Source organism: Moschus berezovskii, chromosome 3 (genome assembly GCF_049115385.1).
Source record: "Moschus berezovskii isolate FMDL1 chromosome 3, NW_MosBer_1.0, whole genome shotgun sequence".
Lineage (NCBI taxonomy): Eukaryota > Metazoa > Chordata > Mammalia > Artiodactyla > Moschidae > Moschus > Moschus berezovskii.
The window spans coordinates 45945394-45966494 of NC_142462.1; the positions used below are offsets into that span (position 1 = coordinate 45945394).

Below are 21101 nucleotides of genomic sequence, written 5' to 3' on the forward strand. Positions count from 1 at the left end.
CTCTTCTAACACTATGTGTGATACTCGTCATCTTATATAATAAGTAAATTCTCTTTGTTACTGTGACCACGTGTCACACATAAGAAAAGATTTTAAGTAATCATTGTAGTCCATTAGCTCTGGTTCCATGGACTAAGTGTAATCCTAGATAAATGAATTATTTTATATAGTTACCTGAACATTTTATTTTACCTAAAAATAGAGGTAGGTATCTTTAACTTATTTTGTGTCTTTCTTGGCACAGATGTATTTACAAATAGGTGTTGAATGAGTGTTGAAAGGATGCTACTGAACCACGTGAAATTTAATGCTATTTTACCTGGTTTTCCACATGTTCCAATTTGGTAAATATAAGTAATCAGTTGACAAACACAATATCTAAAATGAAGTAAACTTATTCAGTGTTTTAACTTTTTATAGAATCCACAATCTAAATTGAAAATTGTCTCCTAAGTATAAATTACAGGGTTCCATGAGGGATCAATAAACTAGTAATTGGATTTGAGTCTCAGGAGAATTCCAGAGATTCTCTTGATTTATGTATGTGATGAGTTCTGATTTGTATTTTTCCTTTGTTACAAACCTAATGCTGTAAGTAAGAAATGTTCCAGGTCAGAGAAGTTTTATGTGTGTGAAAATTCTCTAGCTACTTATTCTTTTTTAAAAAACTAATATTAAATGGTAATTTTAAAAATGTTAATGATGCTCATTGAAATTAAAACTCCCAAGTTTCGTTCAGTATTACAAATCATATATTCTTATATTTATGTATGTAGTGTTTGGTTGGTTATTTGGTCTTTAGAGAGATCTGTATTTTATAAATCTTCATTATCATAGTATGTTTCTCAAATCAAAAAATAGGCAGAATCTGTGTGTGTTAGTTGCTCAGTTGTGCCCGACTCTTTTGTGACCCCATGGACTGCAGCCCTCCAGGCTCCTCTGTCCATGAGATTTTTCAGGCAAGGATACTGGAGTGGCTTGTCATTTCCTTCTCCAGGAGATCTTTCCAAGCCCAAATCAAAACAAAACAAGATCTCAATCTCTTTTGGAGATTATAATGTGCATTCATACACTGAAGCTGTATGAATTCCTGCTGAAAAGAGACAATTTTAACTTTATCATTTATTCTGAAATCATGACCATAGAATAGTTTTGCCTATAAAAAATCTATTACATCTGTAAGAACTAGTAATTTTCTTTAGAACATACTTTCAGTTCAGTTCAGTCGCTCAGTCGTGTCCGACTCTCCGCGACCCCATGAATTACAGCACGCCAGGCCTCCCTGTCTATCACCAACTCCCGGAGTACACTCAAACTCATGTCCACAGAGTCGGTGATGCCATCCAGCCATCTCATTCTCCGTCGTCCCCTTCTCCTCCCGCCCCCAACCTTTCCCAGCATCAGAGTCTTTTCCAGTGAGTCAACTCGTCGCATGAGGTGGCCAAAGTATTGCAGTTTCAGCTTTAGCATCAGTCCCTCCAATGAACATCCAGGATTGATCTCCTTTAGAATGGACTGGTTGGATCTCCTTGCAGTATAAGGGACTCTCAAGAGTCTTCTCCAACACCACAGTTCAGAAGCATCGATTCTTCGGCGATCAGCTTAAGGAGTACTAATTTAGTCTATTTTCCCCAAGTAATTAAACAAAATTCTATCAGTTGTGTTTTTGTTAATAAACTTTTGGATGGTCCTTGTTTGTAAATGTTTAAGAGACAGAGAAAATACACTTTTACATGATACTCAAAATGCAAAAGACATACAGAAGGTGAAGAATACGCATCTTCAATCAGTTCAGGAAAAGAAATAAAAAAGAAATCAGTATATCTGTATTATTTTTAAATTGCGTAGAACTAGCCTTGTAGATAGAACAAGAATTTTAAATTCCTTGACAGTTGTTTTATCCACTTTTCTTTCCATTTTTCCTCTGTAACACAATTTATGTCCATAATTTATACTTACAAAATACTCAGCAACATTGAATAGCTAGTAGAAATGTCTACACACATTCATTCTTGAAAAGTTAATGCTCATTTGCTCCTTTAGTGGAATATGAGACCATTAGTGTGTTGGATTATCTGATATTTTTGCTGTCTAAATTCACAGACAATCTTGATTCCTTATCTGAGTCTCCTGAAGAAATTCCTGCCAATATCATGCAGTTACACTTTTCTTCAAAGAATAATTTCAACACTTTATAATTTTTTAAACATCATGGTTTTAGCCAAATTTTAACAAGCCAGTTATTTACTTGTCTAGGATTTTTCTTATCATTTCATGATTTAGGTGAAAGAGACAGAAAGAGTGTGTGTGTGTATGTATAAATTATTTGTGTTAAGGATTTTTCAATTTTTTCTTGACAAATTGACCTCAGATTTGCACTGAGATATTTTGCCCTGTTGCAAGATGTGCTTTTCTAATGTCACTGATTTAGTGTTTAAATATGTTCCTGTAGAAAATATTGACTAATATTTATGCATCTTTGTGGAATATATCATAAAAGGAATTCTATGTGAGGTTTATTATTTCATATGTGAATAAAATATACTTAATGTTTGATCCAATATGTTTTTATGTTTTTAATCAAATCAGTAAAGCATTCCTTTTTCCTTTTTTCATAGAGCAATGAAGTTGTCTACTACAATGCAAAGGATGATCTTGATGTGAGTATTAAAAGTTTTACGTTACAGGCTAAACTTGACTCAGGTGAATGGCTTTCTAAACAAGCTGACCATGTAGTACATTTAGTTGGATTCATGTTCCCATCCAGCTTTAAAATTGTCGTTGCTTATAAGCATTAACACCTATTTACATTCAAACTGTTTCTGTCATCTTAGACGTGCTACAGTTAATTCTGTGATCCAAAAATTTCATTTCCATTCTACATATTCTTCAAATCCTGCTAACTTCATCAGGTTTGCTGGAGTTGGGCCATTTCATGTAAAATTTTTAAGAATTTGTAAAGAATTGTAAGATAATATATTTTACGATTCATTATAACTTTTTGGGGTAGTTTAAAGTGCTTTAGATATGTTAATAGTATTGCTCTTGTAAACCTTTAGATGGTGAATGAATAATAAACTGTGTTTTATGATTGGTATATTGGTTTAGCTATTACAGAGAGACTGAAATATGCTAAACTGAAAATGCTAAAGCAAAACAAAAGATTATTCCTCTCTAATGGCACTTTCTGTGTACAAGGCCTAATAGAGCAACTGTATAATCCAGGTCCTGCAAATCTTTCTCTCGTGATTTTTTTCCTTTCCTCAAAATAGCTTTTCCATTTTATGGTCCAAAATGGATGCTGCAATATCCACAGTGATATTTGCATTCTGCACATCAGAAAGGAGTCAGATGGCTCTGAAGGTCATATTCTGGAAATTATAGAAGACACATCTGTCTGCACCTGTTGTCTACTACTTAGTTACTAGTGTTACCTAGTTGCCAGAAGATGTGCAGTGTAATTCCCCATCCTCCTTCCACCTCCCCATAAGCATGTAGGCAATAAAATATAAGGTTCTATTACCAAAGAGAGAATAGAGAGAATACTAGTTGGGAGTTAATTAGTAGTTTCTATACTTAACTTCAATTTGCTCTTCCTGGCATATTGAAGTTAGTGCCCACATCTACCCTTTCAATTGAGTGACTTCTATAAACATATTAATATAATTCTTCAACTTAGAATTGAGCAAAAATTCTCATTTATAGTGAAATGATTCTAACATTTTGTGCTGTATTTAGTATTATTTAGTTCTTAATGCATATGTTTTGATCACTGTGACCAAAATGTTTTCTGGAATAGAAATATATAGTCTTTATTTTTTAAATTAATTTATTTTTTATTGAAGGATAATTGCTTTACAGAATTTTGCTGTTTTCTGCATGAGTCAGCCATAAGTATACATATATCCCCTCCCTTTTGAACCTCCCTCCCATCTCCCTCCCCATCCCACTCCTCTAGGTTGATTCAGAGCCCCTGTTTGAGTTTCCGAGCCATACAGCAAATTCCTGTAGGTTATCTATTTTATACTTGGTAATGTAAGTTTAACTCTTTCCATACATCTCACCCTTTCCTCCCCTCTCCCCATGTTCATAAATCTGTTCTCTATGGCTGTTTCTCCATTGTTGCCCTGTAAATAAATTCTTCAGTACCATTTTTCTAGATTTTGTAGGTATTCATTAGAATATGGTATTTATCTGTCTCTTTCTGACTCACTTCACTCTGTATAATAGGTTCTAAGTTCATCCACCTCATTAGAACTGACTCAAATGTGTTCCTCTTTATGGCTGAGTAATATTCCATTGTGTATATGTACCACAACTTCTTTATCCATTCATCTGTTGATGGACATTCTAGGTTGCTTCCATGTTCTAACTATTGTAAATAGTGCTTCAGTGAACAATGGGATACATGTTTCTCTTTCAATTTTGGTTTCCTCAGAGTATATGCCTAGGAGTGGGATTGCTGGGTCATATGGTGATTTTATTCCTATTTTTTTAAGAAAATGAAAGACAGTTAAGAAGTGTAAGTAAATACTGAACTTTGATATTCACTTTAGGACTTTTAGTGGTTCTACTTTTTTTTTCTTAAGATAATTGCTTATCAGATGAAGTTGGACCTATATAGATGATGAAATTCATTCACCCTCACCAAACATTTTTCAATGTATAGTTGGCTTTAGTTGGTTCTTATACTCCAACTTAATATGTGTAATGATATTTTTATTTATCAAATGTTTGTACAACCATAATGCCATTTTGCTTTAATTTGAATTGGCTTACTCTCACTGTGATTTGCTTCACTTTTCTATATACCATTTTAGGGCTTCCCTGGTAGCTCAGTTAACATTCTGCCTGCAGTGCAGGAGACCCAGGTTCGATCTTTGGGTTGGGAAGATCCCCTGGAGAAGGAAATTGCCACCCACTCTAGGTCCTTGCCTGGAAAACCCACGGACAGAGGAGCCTGGCGGGCTGCAGTCCGTGGGGTCACAAAGAGTCGGGCATGGCTGAGAGACTAACATAGACCAATTTAGTTGTATATTTTTATTGCTCAAATTCTACAAAGCCATATTCATTATGAAAAATTGGCAACTGGCAATTATATGATGTGAGCTTATAATCTCATACATCAATATCTAATAGCTAATGAACACAGGAACTAATTGGAATGCTAAATATTGAAATAGTGTTATACATTTAAAAATTTGTCCTCATATGTTTGAATGGGATATAAATACCTGAGATCTAAATAAATTTTCTATTTTCTAGAATAGTTATATATTTAACCTATGAGTGGACTTTGAAACCAAGGGGCTGAAATCTTGCCAGTAATGTCAAGCTATAAAAAATAGGTAGGCCAGATTTAACTGTAAACATCTTTTGATATGCTGACACAAAAGCCCAGGAGTTTGATTGCCGTTGGATGTCATACATTCTCCAGCTTGCCCCAATTCCACTCTCCTTGTTGTCTTATTCTCTGTCTATATCACATATCTACACACATAAAAAATAATGTAGAATTGCCTTAATATCCCTAATACAGGGATAGAATCCTCAGTGCACCAACCATTAAGGAAAGGTCTTGAAGGCAGGGTAGGGTGTATAGAATAAGAGTAGATGGAAATGAGGAAAAAGTAGCTTTCATAATAGAAGTAAATCAGATGTAAAAGCGCATAACTTTAGTTGATGTTGACTTAAAGACTAATTGTTCCTATTTTTCTTCCATGTTTGTTTTATCTGTCCATCACCAAGTTAAGATTTGAATATAAAGAATGACATATTCAAGTGTAATCTATTGATTTTGTTCATTATAATGATGATACATGGCCTCACTTAAAGGTAAAGCAAGCATTTAAAGGTGATCAGTTATCTCTTTGGAGTGTTACTTTCTATTAGCTACATCTGAATTGGTTTGTGGAGAGCTGTCACGTTGTAAGCTTTTCAAGGACTTTGATATAAGACAGTTCCTCAGGGGCATTTTATAATCTCCATGCTACTCTAGATCAATGCTATTTATATTCACCTTCTGCGTATAAAAATAAAAACTTAGTGACAGCCAGATTTAGCTAAAGTGGTGAATGAAATAAGGGTAAAAGTAATGTCCCTTAGGATTGTGTAATATTACATAAAAATTATGACTATAGTCATTCACACAGATTTTTGCTTTGGAACTTCAAAATGTAAGTATTACTGGGCTAAATTATTTGGTTATTTGGTTAGCCACAATTCTCCTGGTAGACATAAGGTACATACAGTACATAGCCATGCTAGAAATGTAAGATAATCATTTCTGTCCCTTGTGTTATTAATATTAGCATCTTCTCTCCTCTAATTACCTGATTATAATATCCTACATTTTTTGAGCTAAGTATTCTTTAAAAACTAATTCAAATACTACCTACTCTTGAAGCCTGCCTTGGTTTTTCTAGATAGCAAATGGTATTTCCTTCTTCTGAGTACCCTAAATAACTTGTTCCACATTTTTGGTTTTGATGGTCTAATACCACACACTGTAGTATTTTTATATAGTCTTCTTTATTAAAATGTTTATGTCTTGAGATAAGGATCTTACTCTTTCTCTCTTTAATGATTTAGAGCAATTGTTGACATCATGCTATTAAACTGGATAGTTGGTTATGTGCTTCAGTTCCCCAGTTGCTTACATAGTGTTCATGAAGATTGTTTACTTTTTAGGGGGTCAAGCCACTCCAGTACTATTGCCTAGAAAATCCCATGGATGGAGGAGCCTGGTAGGCTGCAGTCCGTGGGGTCGCTAAGGGTCGGACACGACTGAGCGACTTCACTTTCACTTTTCACTTTCACACATTGGAGAAGGAAATGGCAACCCACTCCAGTGTTCTTGCCTGGAGAATCCCAGGGAAGGGGGAGCCTGGTGGGCTTCCGTTTATGGGGTCACACAGAGTCGGACACGACTGAAGTGACTTAGCAGCAGCAGCAGTATTTGCAAAGTAAATAGGAAACCCTTTGCAAGCATGGTAGAAAAGAAAATGTTTGTTTTGCTTCAAGGTTGGGTGGAAATAAGACTAAGAGAGGATTGGCAAGATTGGCTTTGACTGTGGACTGTCTTTGAATTAATTTTTTTTAATATAGACATTTGAAGATGGGAACAGAGTGGACCTTGTTCCTTCCTTTTCACTCATGTGTTCCTTCTTCCCGTTAGCCTCTGGTTCAGTCATGAGGACTGTAAAGACAGCCAGTCTGCTTTGCCCTATGTCTAAAATTGATTCAAGTTGAGAATAAGTATTAGGGTTAGAATATTTGTAGGCAGTTACTACAAGTAATATAAGATCAGAAATTTTGGTTCTAATACTGAAGAGACCTGATAGCTAAGTTTTTATGAATCTTTGTGAAATGTGAAATCAAGTCTATTAGTCCATTGAACTAAATGTTGTCTAATTTAATAAGAGTAAATTGCTGAATTTCATTTTCAGAGAGATTACAGCATTAATGTGCATATAATGTTTTAATGTAAGATTAGTTTTTAACTTTTTATCAGGAAAAGTGTTTTAAATATAAAAAAGAAAGAATAGTAAACCAAGTCTCCATAGTTTCTGTATCTATTATTTGCTTAAATATTTTAAGATAAAATAGAGATATGATATTTCACTCCTAAATTCTTCCATGTGAAACTATTTTCCCCAATTAATAACAATACATACATGTATAATTACTATGTATCAGTACATTGTTATATGGAGGAAATAGAGTATGATACTTAAGAGATTATATTCCAGAGTTCCAGTGCAAGCATTTGAATCCCAAATGTGCCATTTTCTAGCGTGGTGATTTGGCAATCACCTAACCTCTCTGTTTTTCCCTCTTGGCCTGAAAAATAAAGGTAATAGTGATACCTACCTCATACAGTTACTGTGAAAATTAAATTAGTTAATGCATATAAAGTGTTTAGAACATTCCCTGTCTTACATTAGGCAATCTAGAAATATTAGTGTAATTTTTAAAATTAATAATTATTAATATTATTAAAATACATTTAATATTGATTTGAAGTGACTTTAGTTCCACATGGGTACACATTTATGCATGTGGGTGTGTTAACAATAATTAAAGAGTACTAATTTGAATTATTTTATTGTTAAGAATATCCTTATGTTTGTGTGAAAAACTCAAGAAAATGCTTAACAAAATAAAAATTGAAATAGAATTTTCTAAAACACATTTAGAAATGCATGTGACTGCAATGCAGAAATTTGTTGTAAAATCCTTGTGAGTGCTATATATCCAGATTAGAAAAGTTAATTAAATGTCTAAATAAAATGGAAAATAGCTAACAATGCATCAATTAGTTATGAAATTCCACATTCAGGTTCTCCTTAGTTTTGATGGCTGGAGATACCACTATACCAGTGAGGAACTGCCCTCTCCTTAGTTTTGAAATTTATTTAGGTTCTTGTTTAGGTTTTTAGAGACATCTGTCCCAATAAATCCTTAACTTCCTAAAGGTTTAGTGAAGTAGATTCTGCAGAAGGCTTGAGTTGTGCTAGCATGCAGCACTATTTTCTTAATGCATAAAGCAAGCAAAGAGAAAGCAGATCATTGCAAACCCTTATTAACCTAATTCTAAGATCTATGTTTTGGACTGAAATCCAAATGAAATAAATTCAACCCAGAATTCCCATGTCGATAAATTAGGTTGATTTATTTGCTACATTTTAGTTTATTGATTACGTTAAAAATGTTACCTGTCTGGGACATCTGGCTAGTCTGCTGAATTTCCTTGCATATTTATGTTGCTATTTATTTTCTTACTGGCCTTGTCTACATTAAAATTAATCCCAACATAATGTCCTTTCTAAATGTCTTTTTAAAAGGCCAATCATTCATTTCATTTTATAGAAATATCACTCTGTTTCTAGAATGAACCAAAAGCAGTATGTATCAAACAGTGATGAAATATGTTATAATTATTAAAGAAGGAATCAAAGTCTAGGTCTCTCTCTCTTTTGTTAAATTTTCTGATAGTATGTGGCCTTTATTTGAGGCTCTGCTAATGATTATTGTTGAATCCTCATAGGAGATAGTACATAGATAGAATATTAATTGCTTCAGTAATATGTTATAATCAGAGTTGCCTTTTTTTGTGTGTGAATCTAAAATAAGTGGTTTGAATATTTTCAGTGCTCTTTGTTTAGATTAGATTATAATAATAGTTATAATTATATTTTATAATATACATAATAATAGTCGCTCAAACTTATGTTAGCTTAATGGACTTCCCAAGTGGTGCTAGTGATAAAGAATCCGCCTGCCATTGCCAGAAGCATACGAAACTGAGTTTCATCCCCTGGTTGGGAAGATCCCCTGGGGGAAGGCATGGCACCTCTCTCTAGTATTCTTGCCTGGAGAATCCCATGGACAGAAGAGCCTGGTGGTCTACAGTCCGTAGGGTTGCACAGAGTGGGCATGACTGAATTGACTTAACATGCATGCACATACTTACTCTAAACTAGGAAACAAATGCTTTGTAGGTAATGTTATCATTCATAGTTATCTTTTGTGACACATATTATTATTTTAATAATTTTCAGAAATGTCAGTAAAATTTAGTGAGCTTAAGTGACTTGTCCCCTGTCACATATGTGTATTTGGAAGAGCAGAGAATTGAATAAAGTGCAGAGTGATACACAGCAAGAGCCATGTGTCACTGTGCTGTGCTGCCCTGCATATGCCATGGGCATCCATGGTGCACAGGAAGGACCCTGTGATGGAGCTGTTATAAATCAAGATTTTCAATTAAAATTTTTGAAGATGGTTTTGATTTAAAATTTTAATTTATTATACCTATCCATCATACTTTCCATATTTAATTTTGATGTATATGGCTTGTATTTATCTAGCCAGCTTCATCCTTGACTGTGTTGTTAATAGTGACTTGCAAGTAGGTAAAATAAAATCTCTGTGATTAAAAAAGATGGTTAGACTTTAAATCAGAAATCTTCACTGATCTGATCCATCATTCCCAGTCATATATACCATGAACACCTTAAAATTAATGCATGTACCTTTGTGTGAAATATTGCCTTATTAGAATTCATGGGAGGGGGAACTGTTTATTTTTTTTTTTTAGGGGGAACTGTTAAAACTGATAATAAGGAAGATTATTTCAGAGTCTATTTCTTGTAGGAATAGTGCCATGTGTTTTTGGTTCCTTCTTCCAAAAATCGGGTCTGTTTTAATGTTTTGTAATGCTTTGTACACTTGTGCATGTGCTGCTTTTGCAAGGATAGTTAAAACATTGGTCCTAAGCTGCTTTGGAGTGGTGGCATGCATAATTCTCTTTTAGATTCCACACGGAATTCTTACTTTACAGAGGGTAGTGTATGGTGTATTTATTTAGAACTCACTGAATTTTGGAAAATTCGGAGGTATTATGTGGGCATTATCTACTCACCCTATGTACAATATTGGGTAAACAAATATGGGGACTGGATTGCTTTGAATGATATCTTCAACCTTTTCTTGCTTGCATATATGTATCAGTTTAAAAAGCTCACCTATTTACTTATAAATTATGTGTGAACACACACACACAAAAAACACACCTGAAATGATATGCTGAGAAACCTCCCAAGAGACTTCCAAATTTTTAAGATAAGTGAAGTTTTATGAAGTGTTGGTTTAAGTGGCATTTCACAATAAGAATTGCCAGAAAAAAGCAAAAAGTTTTATCTAGATACTTAGTTGCTGCTGCTGCTGCTAAGTTGCTTCAGTTGTGTCCAACTCTGTGTGACCCCATAGACGGCAGCCCACCAAGCTCCTCTGTCCCTGGGATTCTCCAGGCAAGAATACTGGAGTGGGTTGCCATTTCCTTCTCCAGTGCATGAAAGTGAAAAGTGCAAGTGAAGTCACTCAGTCATGCCCAACTCTTCGAGACACCATGGACTGTACCAGGCTCCTCCATCCATGCGATTTTCCAGGCAAGACTGGAGTGGGTTGCCATTGCCTTCTCCTATGGACTTGACTAAATGGACCTTTGTTGGCAAAGTAATATCTCTGCTTTTAAATATGCTGTCTAGGTTGGTCATAAGTTTTCTTCCAAGAAGTAATCGTCTTTTAATTTCATGGCTACAGTCAACATCTGCAATGGTTTTGAAGCCCCCCAAAATAAAGTCTGTCACGTTTTCCACTGTTTCCCTGTCTATTTGCCATGAAGTGATGGGACCAGATGCCATGATCTTAGTTTTCTGAATGTTGAGCTTTAAGCCAACTTTTTCGCTCTCCTCTTTCACTTTCATCAAGAGGCTCTTTAGTTCTTCTTTGCTTTCTGCCATAAAGGTGATATCATTTGCATATCTGAGGTTATTGGTATTTCTCCTAGCATCTTGATTCCAGCTTGTGCTTCATCCAGCCCAGCGTTTCTCATGATGTACTCTGCATAGAAGTTAAACAAGCAGGATGACAATATACAGCCTTGACATACTCCGTTCCTTTTTTGGAACCAGTCTGTTGCTCCATGTCCAATTCTAACTGTTGCTTTCTGACCTTCATACAGATTTCTCAAGAGGCAGGTCATGTGGTCTGGTATTCCTATCTCTTTAAGAATTTTCCATAGTTTGTTGTGATGTGATTCACACATAGAGTGTGCATTGAAAGTGACTTTGTAAGAAGTAAGCCTTCCTTTCTCCTGTTGTACCTGGAGGATGACTGATGACTTGAGACCAACTCACATACATTTAGTAAGGCCAGGGTAGAAGGAGTGCTAATGTCACTCCATTTAGTAAATATTTGTAAAATTTAATTTTTTAAAATCTCATTTACTAGAAATGGGTGTAACTGTAAGTTCCAATGTTTTTTTCCACCCTTCCTATGAATTCTTTTGGGGACCATGGGCACATGGTGTGTTAAGTTTTATTTAAGTTCTTCATAGAGAGAAAGTCTTGGTTGTCACTTGAGGGAAGTAATTGAAGTAATTCTACTTGTGAAATTGAAGTGAAAAGCCCAACTAATGTTCTAAGCTATGTTCACCTACACAATGTCTGTTTGACTGATTGACATATGTAACTATGTTGTGAATGCATTATCACAAATTAAAATGTAAATTCTCAAGGCCAAGGGGTTTGGAAACCTAGAGAATCCTTTGGTAAATGCTTCTTTATACCCACCTTCCGTCATTTACATGTTTTTGTAGTTACATGACATTTAGGAAAAAAAAGGTTGGAAACAAATCTCTTTAAGTTAAAGTTCATAGATTTCAGAAGTGTAATTTTCAGAGCCAGAAGGAGCCTTGCAGATTTTATTTTCCTCTGTTTCTTTAAAAAAACAAGCAAAAACTAACACTAACACTAACAAAAAACCCTGAGGAGCCATAGCAAGAACACAAAGAATTGGAATGAGAATTAGAAGCTGAATTCCTGACTTAGGTGCTATCTGTCAGTTTACTGGGCTGCTTCCAGTGTTTGTCCTTGCTTCAGATTGAAGTAGAAAAAGCATAAATTTGGGGAGTAAGAAATATAGATTCAAGCTGATTTTTTTCACTCAACAAATAGTACAAATAGGGCAAGCAGATACAGTTCTAAACAATTTGCTAGGTGCTAGGGCCACAACTGAACAGTGTCAATGAGTTCTCTTGCCCTCATGGTGATTTTTTTTTAGTGTATTGAGACGGCAAACATGGCACAGATAAAATGGCTGGTAACATTCCTAAAAGACACTTGCTCCTTGGAAGGAAATCTATGACCAACCTAGACAGCATATTAAAAAGCAGAGACATTACTTTTCCAGTAAGAGTCTATCCAGTCAAAACTATGGTTTTTCCAGTAGTCATGTATGAATGTGAGAGTTGGACTAGAAAGAAAGCTAAGCACCAAAGAATTGATGCTTTTGTACTGTGGATTTGGAGAAGACTCTTGAGAATCCCTTGGAGTGCAAGGAGATCCAAACAGACCATCCTAAAGGAAATCGATCCTGAATATTCTTTGGAAGCACTGATGCTGAAGCTGAAACTCCAATACTTTGTCCACCTGATGCGAAGGACTGACTCATTGGAAAAGACCCTGATGCTGGGAAAGATTGAAGGCAGGAAGAGAAGGGGACGATGGAGGATGAGATGGTTGGATGGCATCATTGAATTAATGGACACGAATTTGAGTAAGCTCTGGGAGTTGGTGATTTACAGGGAAGCCTGGAGTGCTGCAGTCCATGGGGTCGCAAAGAGTTGGACACGACTGAGCGACTGAACTGAACATTCTTACACATCCATAAGTCCTTAATCACCATTTCGAATATCAATGTGTTGATGACAAATTTATTATTTTAATTCAGAGAATTCTGATCATTGAATGAGCTTTGTTGCATTTACAAATTTGATTTTTAAAAGATATCTGAAAATAAAATGTGGTAAAATTATTGCTTCTAAAGTCAAATTTGGTACAATCTATGTAAGACAGAATGGAAATTAGAGGCAACTGCACCAAAGCAGTTATGTAACCAATCTTTATCCTTTTTTTTGTTTACATTTTATACACAGCTATTATTTTATATTTTTTATCTTGAAAGGGTTGTCCTGCCATCTATTCATCTATCCAAATTCTGTCCATGTTAAGATATAGCCTGAGGTTATAGCTTAGGATATGACTTAAATTTTGTGTGTTAATGAATGTTTGACAAACCTTAATGTGAAGAATTGATGCTTTTGAACTGTGGTGTTGGCGAAGACTCTGGAGAGTCCCTTGTACTGCAAGGAGATCCAACCAGTTCATTCTAAAGGAGATCAATCCTGGGTGTTCATTGGAGGGACTGATGCTAAAGCTGAAACTGCAATACTTTGGCCACCTCATGCGACGAGTTGACTCACTGGAAAAGACTCTGATGCTAGGAAAGGTTGCGGGTGGGAGGAGAAGGGGACGACCAAGAATGAGATGGCTGGATCAACCAAGAATGAGATGGCTGGATGGCATCACCGACTCTGTGGACATGAGTTTGAGTGCAATGATTCATGGGCGTGCTATGATTCATGGGCTCGCGGAGAGTCAGACACGACTGAGCGACTGAACTGAACTGAACTGAATGTGAAATTCCATAAAATCAGTCACATCTACATTGTTCTGAAGGTGATAAATGTGATGTAATGTTTCCATGATTCTGTGGGCAGTAATTTAGATGGGAAAATCTCCAAGAGAGTATTTTTCAGCTGAGATCTGAAGAATTGGTACTATTAAGAAAGACCAGGAAACAGCATACCAGGCAATGGGAACGACAAGCACGAGTACCTTAAACCAGGAAGAGCATGATTTGTGTGTGAGGAGCAGAAGAACAGGCCAGTGCAGCCTGAACACGATGAACAGGGAGGACAGCCAGGAGATGTGGATGAAGAGTCAGACCAGAAGTAGATCATTTGGAGGCTTGTGAGCCCTTGAGAGGTTTCCATTTCTTTATAAATATGGTAGGATTTTGGTTTCCTAGTCTGGGCCGTTTGTACATTAGTTGTAAAGTGTTAGTCTTTGCCTCAGATGTCAAAGATAAATGATTGATCTTTCTACCCTACCAATTTTTTTAAACTTCTTTTGCCCTGACAGTATTTTTTTTTAAAGTTTGTCTGTCTGTCATTATCTTCACAATATAAAAATTTACTTTTAATTTTTTTAGAAATAGATTGGCCTCATAAATCTTTCATAATGCAATGTAAGTATACCACTATTTGCTTTTCAGTGGGAATGCTTTATCGAACTTTTAGACTATTTGAAATCATACAGTGCTTTTCATATGCAAGAAACCATTTCACAGTCCCTTAGTAGAGAATATACCCTCTCTGTCACTCCCTAAAATTTAGGTTACATATTTATATATAGAATAGATATGTATATGTTTTTAGAGTATTACATTCCTTTCAAATCTGATAATTTGCAAATTTGTACTGCTCACAAAGTTCACATCAGCTTCTGGCTCTTGTCATAACACTTTCCTGTACTATGGTTTTGATGGCTTTCATGCTCACTGTGTGCTAGGTCCTGGGTGGGTGATTCACGGTTATTCATCCAAGCATGAAACTATCAATAAAAATTCATCAATTTCATTTTGAGAATATCCTCAGATCCTGTATTCCTACTTAATGTTATCGGCTTCCCTAGCGGCTCAGATGGTAAAGAATCCACCTGCATTGCAGGAGACCTGCGCTCGATCCTTGGGTTGGGAAAATCCCCTGGAGGAGGGCTTGGCAACCCACTCCAGTATTCTTTCCTGGAGAATTACCACGGACAGAGGAGCCTAGTGGGCTACAGTCCTGGGGTCATAAAGAGTGGGACATGACTGAGCGACTAAGCACAAAACATTATCATTGTAATTTTCATCAGCAACCTCAGTAAGTTTTATTTGAAGAATGCCTATCTTTGCTTTTAAAATTTAATATGCAAGTTGCTCCAATGATCACTATCCCTTTTTGACAATTTAGTTCAATTTTATGTTTCATATTTGTATTTATCTTTGAATCATTTCATCATATTTAAAAAATGTATATATTTTTTGCTTTAATATCCCCTATGTGTTTTTAAACTTTTCCTCTGTGTAATTGTACAGTTTCAATTGCTTACTGTTTTCCCTGCCACCAAAGTCAGGTTATTTCAGACTGTTTCTTCTATTTTATTTATCATAATTGTATTAGAAGAACACATGAAAACTGAACAGTGCATCTAATTTTAAGAAATAGAATTATTCATTCAAGTTTCTTCTGACCACTGATGTTATGTGTATCTTTTATATTAACTGTGAGACATTCTTTTCTTAATATATTGAGTAAATTGCCTCTGAGGAATCCATGTTATAGTTATAAGGAGTTAAAAATTTTAACTACTTGGAGACCCGGAGAAATATTCTGAATTTAGAAGAAAACTTATTTCTTCATCAGACATGATTAGCTGAACTCATCTTTATTTCTGGGGATAATATGCTATTCATTTCTTTATAATTTATTTTTTTTTAATTTTCTTATTGTTGGGATTCAATAAAGCATATGTATAAAGATTATATCAAAATCATTAGTATCATTTTAGTGTCATATATTCAGTGTCATCCAACTCATATTTCCATTTCAGCTCTATTCATTTACTCAGTGCATCTTTGAATCATATGTCCTCAAGGAGAAAAATTGCAGCTTCAACCAATTAACTCAGGAGACTGGACGGTATCCGTATTGCAACATAACTGAATTCATTATTTACAGTTCATCATGGCCTAACACCCTGACCAGAAAAATTATAACTGGCTGAAGGCTCAGCATCTTTTTCCCTCTATTCATTATTCATTAACTAGGCATGGGCAGCTGCAGCTGCCCTGATGAATCTCCACTGCTTATTGATGCAAGTGATCTACTAAAAGGGAGGCTTTCCTATATATCAGTCAGAACTGGTAACCAGCCTTAATGCTTAGATTCCACTGGTAAATAGTGGTTACAGAGCCAATCTTATCTTTTAATCCATAGAGCTGATAGCAACATGTCAGTATAGAGCAGCCTTTTCGTCTTGGTGTCTCTATGAAAGTCTACTGTAAATATCATACATCTATTATTATTATTTTCATTAGGTGATAGTATGCCTAGAGGCACATTATATATCTAAAATTTTATTTGATATTGGGAATACAACTGTGACAAAAATTTTCAAGAATCAAAAATATCTGTATTGTGAAAGTGGCAAGGCCCTATTGTAAATAATATTTATTAAGTAATTGTAAAAAAGAGAAGGATGTATTTAGGATGTATTTGGAGGTGGAAGTTTTAAAATATCCACATACAGACTTTGGAGAATTTTATACAAGTCTGTAGTCTTTGACTTTTGAAGAACTTGGTTCAGTATACAAAAACCCATTCATTTAACCCCTTCACTGGTGCTGCTAAGTCGCTTCAGTCGTGTCCAACTCTGTGCAACCCCATAGACGGCAGCCCACCAGGCTCCCCTGTCCCTGGGATTCTCCAGGCAAGAACATTGGAGTGGGTTTTCATTTCCTTCTCCAATGCATGAAAGTGAAAAATGAAAGTGAAGTCACTCAGTCGTGTCCGATTCTTAGAGACCCCATGGACTGCAGCCTACCAGGCTCCTCCATCCATGGGATTTTCCAGGCAAGAGTACTGGAGTGGGGTGCCATTGTCTTCTCCAACCCCTTCACTAGCGAGATAAAAATAACAATTGTGATATCTCTGTGGAGAGTCTCAGCTCTTATTTAGTATTAACTCATTTTCTCTTGGCTTCCCTCATAGCTCAGTTGGTAAAGAATCCGACTGCAATGCAGGAGACCCTGGTTGGATTCCTGGGTCGAAAACATCTACTGGAGAAGGGACAGGCTACCCACTCCAGTATTCTTGGGCTTCCCTTGTGGCTCAGCTGGTAAAGAATCCATCTGCAATGCGGGAGACCTGGGTTTGATCCCTGGGTTGGGAAGATCCCCTGGAGAAGGGAAAGGCTACCCACTCCAGTATTATGGCCTGGAGAACCCCAGGGACTATACACCATGGGGTCTCAAAAGGTCAGACAGGACTGAGTGGCTTTCACTTTCACCTTCACTTGCTTTCATTTTCTCTTGGTTTTAGGGGACACAAAAAATGACAGAGAGTAGGAGGAGTTAAACGTAGCCATAATGTGATTGTGAACAAAGATTTTAGTGTATATGTTTAGTTTGTATTGTGCATAGTGATTAAGCTAGTTTCTACTGCAATTATGTGAAATATATAAACTTTAAATTTCTGAATGATCTCCTGTTGTTAGAAATAATTTTAGCATTAAAAGAGAACAAAATTAAAAAAAACAAATTTTTATTATAATAATCAATTATTAGTGTTTCATTTGAAAAATATATTAAATATGCAAAATTATTTTGTGTGTGTCATAGAGTTATTATGACTTTCCAAATTAATTTTAGTAGTATGTACTGTTTGTAAAACTGAATGACCCACCCAGCACTGGATGATACCTCTGTTTCTGAGTACCCTATCGGTTATTTAACAACTGAAGTTACATTTAGATGATTAGCCCGAGGAACGTGCTTCTCATGTTTTACTTATGTGTAGCAAATTTGAGTACATTTTGGAATTTACCTCCTTAGTGTCTCTATGCATTTACATAGGGTAGTGTGGAGAATCAAGAAGATATGTTTTAGGAAAAACATGTTGAAAAGAGACACTTTAACTTAATTTTTTTAATATATGATCTGGTAAACAAGGAAATCTTAATTCCAGGGGGAGCATTTATTTGACATTTTTAACTAACACATTAAACAATATGTATTAAGTAGCTTTTCTTCACATTCCTTTTCTTAGCCAATTTCTTTGTGTCCGGTATTTGCTGTGTATTAACTATACTATGTAATTACATAGTATACCAAGACAAGTAAAGATGGATTATGATATCAGAAACAGTAATTTCATACATTTGACCAAATGAGTTGTATTTAGAAAGTTTAATATTTTCATGAACTTATTGCAGTTTATTAAAACTGTAATTAACGGGGGCCATGGACAACAGCAGTATGATTTTTTTCTTAATATATTTAGCAGCTGCACAATAAAACTAGACTTGATTCATGAATATGTAAGTTGAGAAGTACATTATTTTCAGTTACTCTTCAAAGCCCTTTATATGATGATTTATTTAATTTCTTTATTGGCTGTGTCATATAGCCCACAGGATGTTATTTCCCCAGTCAGGGATTGAACCAAGTACCAGGAGTTGAAGCACCGAGTCTAACCACTGGACCACCTGGGAATTCCCTGCGTGGCAGTTTAAAAGTGCAAACATTTTATTAAAATGCATTTAAAGCACAGTTTTTTAAGTGTGAAATGATTCAGAGGAAATAGAAGCAACTTTTACCTTAGTAAGATAATTGTATAATGCTTAATAGTACTCTAGAAAGAACTTAATATTTTAATTACAAGTATAATACATGTTTATTGTATTATATTGGAAACAACAAGAAAGCTCAAAGATGAATACCATTAAAACTATAAAACTAATGATAGTGCTGATAATGTTATCAATGTACTCATCTTTTAATTTCTCTTTTCCTCTCATCCCTCTAAAAATATAGGCTGTTTTTCTCTTCCTACTCTGTGCTTAACATCTACTTTTAAACCTAAAACCTTTTAAAAACAAATACAGCATATATGTAATTCTTGATGTAATCACTCTTTTATATTACTTAATAACAACATTAAATTGCATTTGTCATAATAGATTATTGTGACCATTTTACTATTGTTGCACGTTTGTTTCAAGATTTAAATATTAAATGACATTTCTATAAGAATTATCATTAAATCCTCTCTCCTCCACTCTACCAATAAATATTTTTGAGTGAATGAATGAAATATTTGCATTTATCCACATGTTCCTAATACTAATTCAGATATGTACTTCACTATCTATCTCTTATCTATCACCTGATCTTTCTACTTTTCATATATCTAAATTTTTCTCAAGATATAAATGGGATTTCTGGGAAAAATGTGCTTGCAAAAACTAACATAATGTTTTCTAAAATTGTAGAAATGGAACTGTAATTTTTCCATAACTGAAAATAGCTTTATAGTTTCTTTAGTTTGAATGTTCTTAATTTAGGTAGGAGAGGATATTAGAATTAATTGAGAGTTTCTTTCCAAAAACATCCTCCCCACTGTGATTTGCTGCTTATTGGTGGGGGAAGAAGCTTCCCAGGTGATTCTGATATGCCCCAGGGAATAGGTACCACACCTGTAGCCCAGCATCATTCCTAAGTCAGAAAGCTGAAGTCCAAGAAACAGTCCAAGACATTATTAAATACAACTGAGGAAAACCAACTCTCTGATATCTTTACTTTCTACCAAGCCTTTCTGTGGTTTTTTGTACGTATGTGGTTTGTAATAGGTTTTATATGAAAAAAACAAACAATCAGCATCACATGAACTTGAGAACACTGAGGGTAAATATTATTTTCTTTAGTGGAGCTTATCTCAGAGTTTTAATGTGCCATTGTGCTTTGTTTTTTCCTTAATGGAAGAGTAGAAGAGTATTACTACCTCAACTTATTTTAAGTTGCAGCCAACCCTTATAGAATCTGCAGGGACTATTTTCTTTTCAAATATCCTTTGACAAACATTACTGGCCATATTGCTATGTGCATTCATCTGTTATTCAGTAATAATAAAACACTGTTTCTGCCTTGTGGAGGGTAGAAAAATTCAGACATCCGTTAATATGCTTGCTGCTGCTGCTGTAAGTCACCTCAGTCGTGTCTGACTCTGTGCGACCCCACAGACGGCAGCCCACCAGGCTCCTCCCTCCCTGGGATTCTCCAGGCAAGAACACTGGAGTGGGTTGCCATTTCCTTCTCCAATGCATGAAAGTGAAAGTGAAGTCGCTCAGTTGTGTCCGACTCCTAGCGATCCAATGGACTGCAGCCTAACAGGCTCCTCCATCCATGGGAGTTTCGAGGCAAGAGTACTGGAGTGGGTCGCCAGTGCCTTCTCTGGTTAATATGCTTATTGCTAGTCAATTCTCATTTTTTAATGAAAAAAGTTGTGTCTCTAATTTAAAGTATTGATATTTTAAAGCAGTGAACTTGCAGTTTTAAAGTGTATCACAATCACCTGGAGGGTTTGTTGAATTACTAAATTGCTGGTCCCCTTCCTGACATTGGGGCTTCCCTTGTAGCTCAGTCAGTAAAGAATCTGTCTGCAATGCAGGAGACCTGGGTTTGATCCCTGGATTGGGAAGATCCCATGGAGAAGGAAATGGCAACCCACTCCAGTATCCTTGCCTGGGAAATATCACGGACAGAGAAGCCTGGTGGGCTGCAGTCCATGGGGTGGCAAAGAGTCAGGCGCGATTGAGCGACTAACACCACTTTCCTGACCTTTCTGATTAACTGGGCCTAGGGTGAAACCTCTGAGTTGCATTCTAAAATGTTTCAGTGGTTGGTGATATTGCTTCTTCAAGGACTAAACTGTTAGAAGCTTCTGCTTTAAAATAAATATTGAGGCTTTTTACTAATTCAGAATGTTTGCAGTGGAGAAACATAATGACATCATTTATTTGGTGAGACCCTCTTTACATTCATATTATTAATGGAAGTAGTTTATTTTAATGTTCCATCCTCTTATGCAAGTC

General features: G+C 35.6%; 1 protein-coding gene across 15 annotated transcripts in view; it reads left to right on the plus strand.

The window, feature by feature from the left end:
- The window catches only part of CACNA2D1 (calcium voltage-gated channel auxiliary subunit alpha2delta 1), a 545949-nt gene that overhangs the window by 332115 nt on the left and 192733 nt on the right, over positions 1-21101 (plus strand). For all 15 annotated transcript variants that reach the window (XM_055420634.2, XM_055420636.2, XM_055420637.2 and 12 more), the window contains one exon: positions 2619-2660. In XM_055420634.2, the coding sequence (XP_055276609.2) occupies positions 2619-2660 (42 nt within the window). The remainder of the gene's footprint in view (positions 1-2618; positions 2661-21101) is intronic.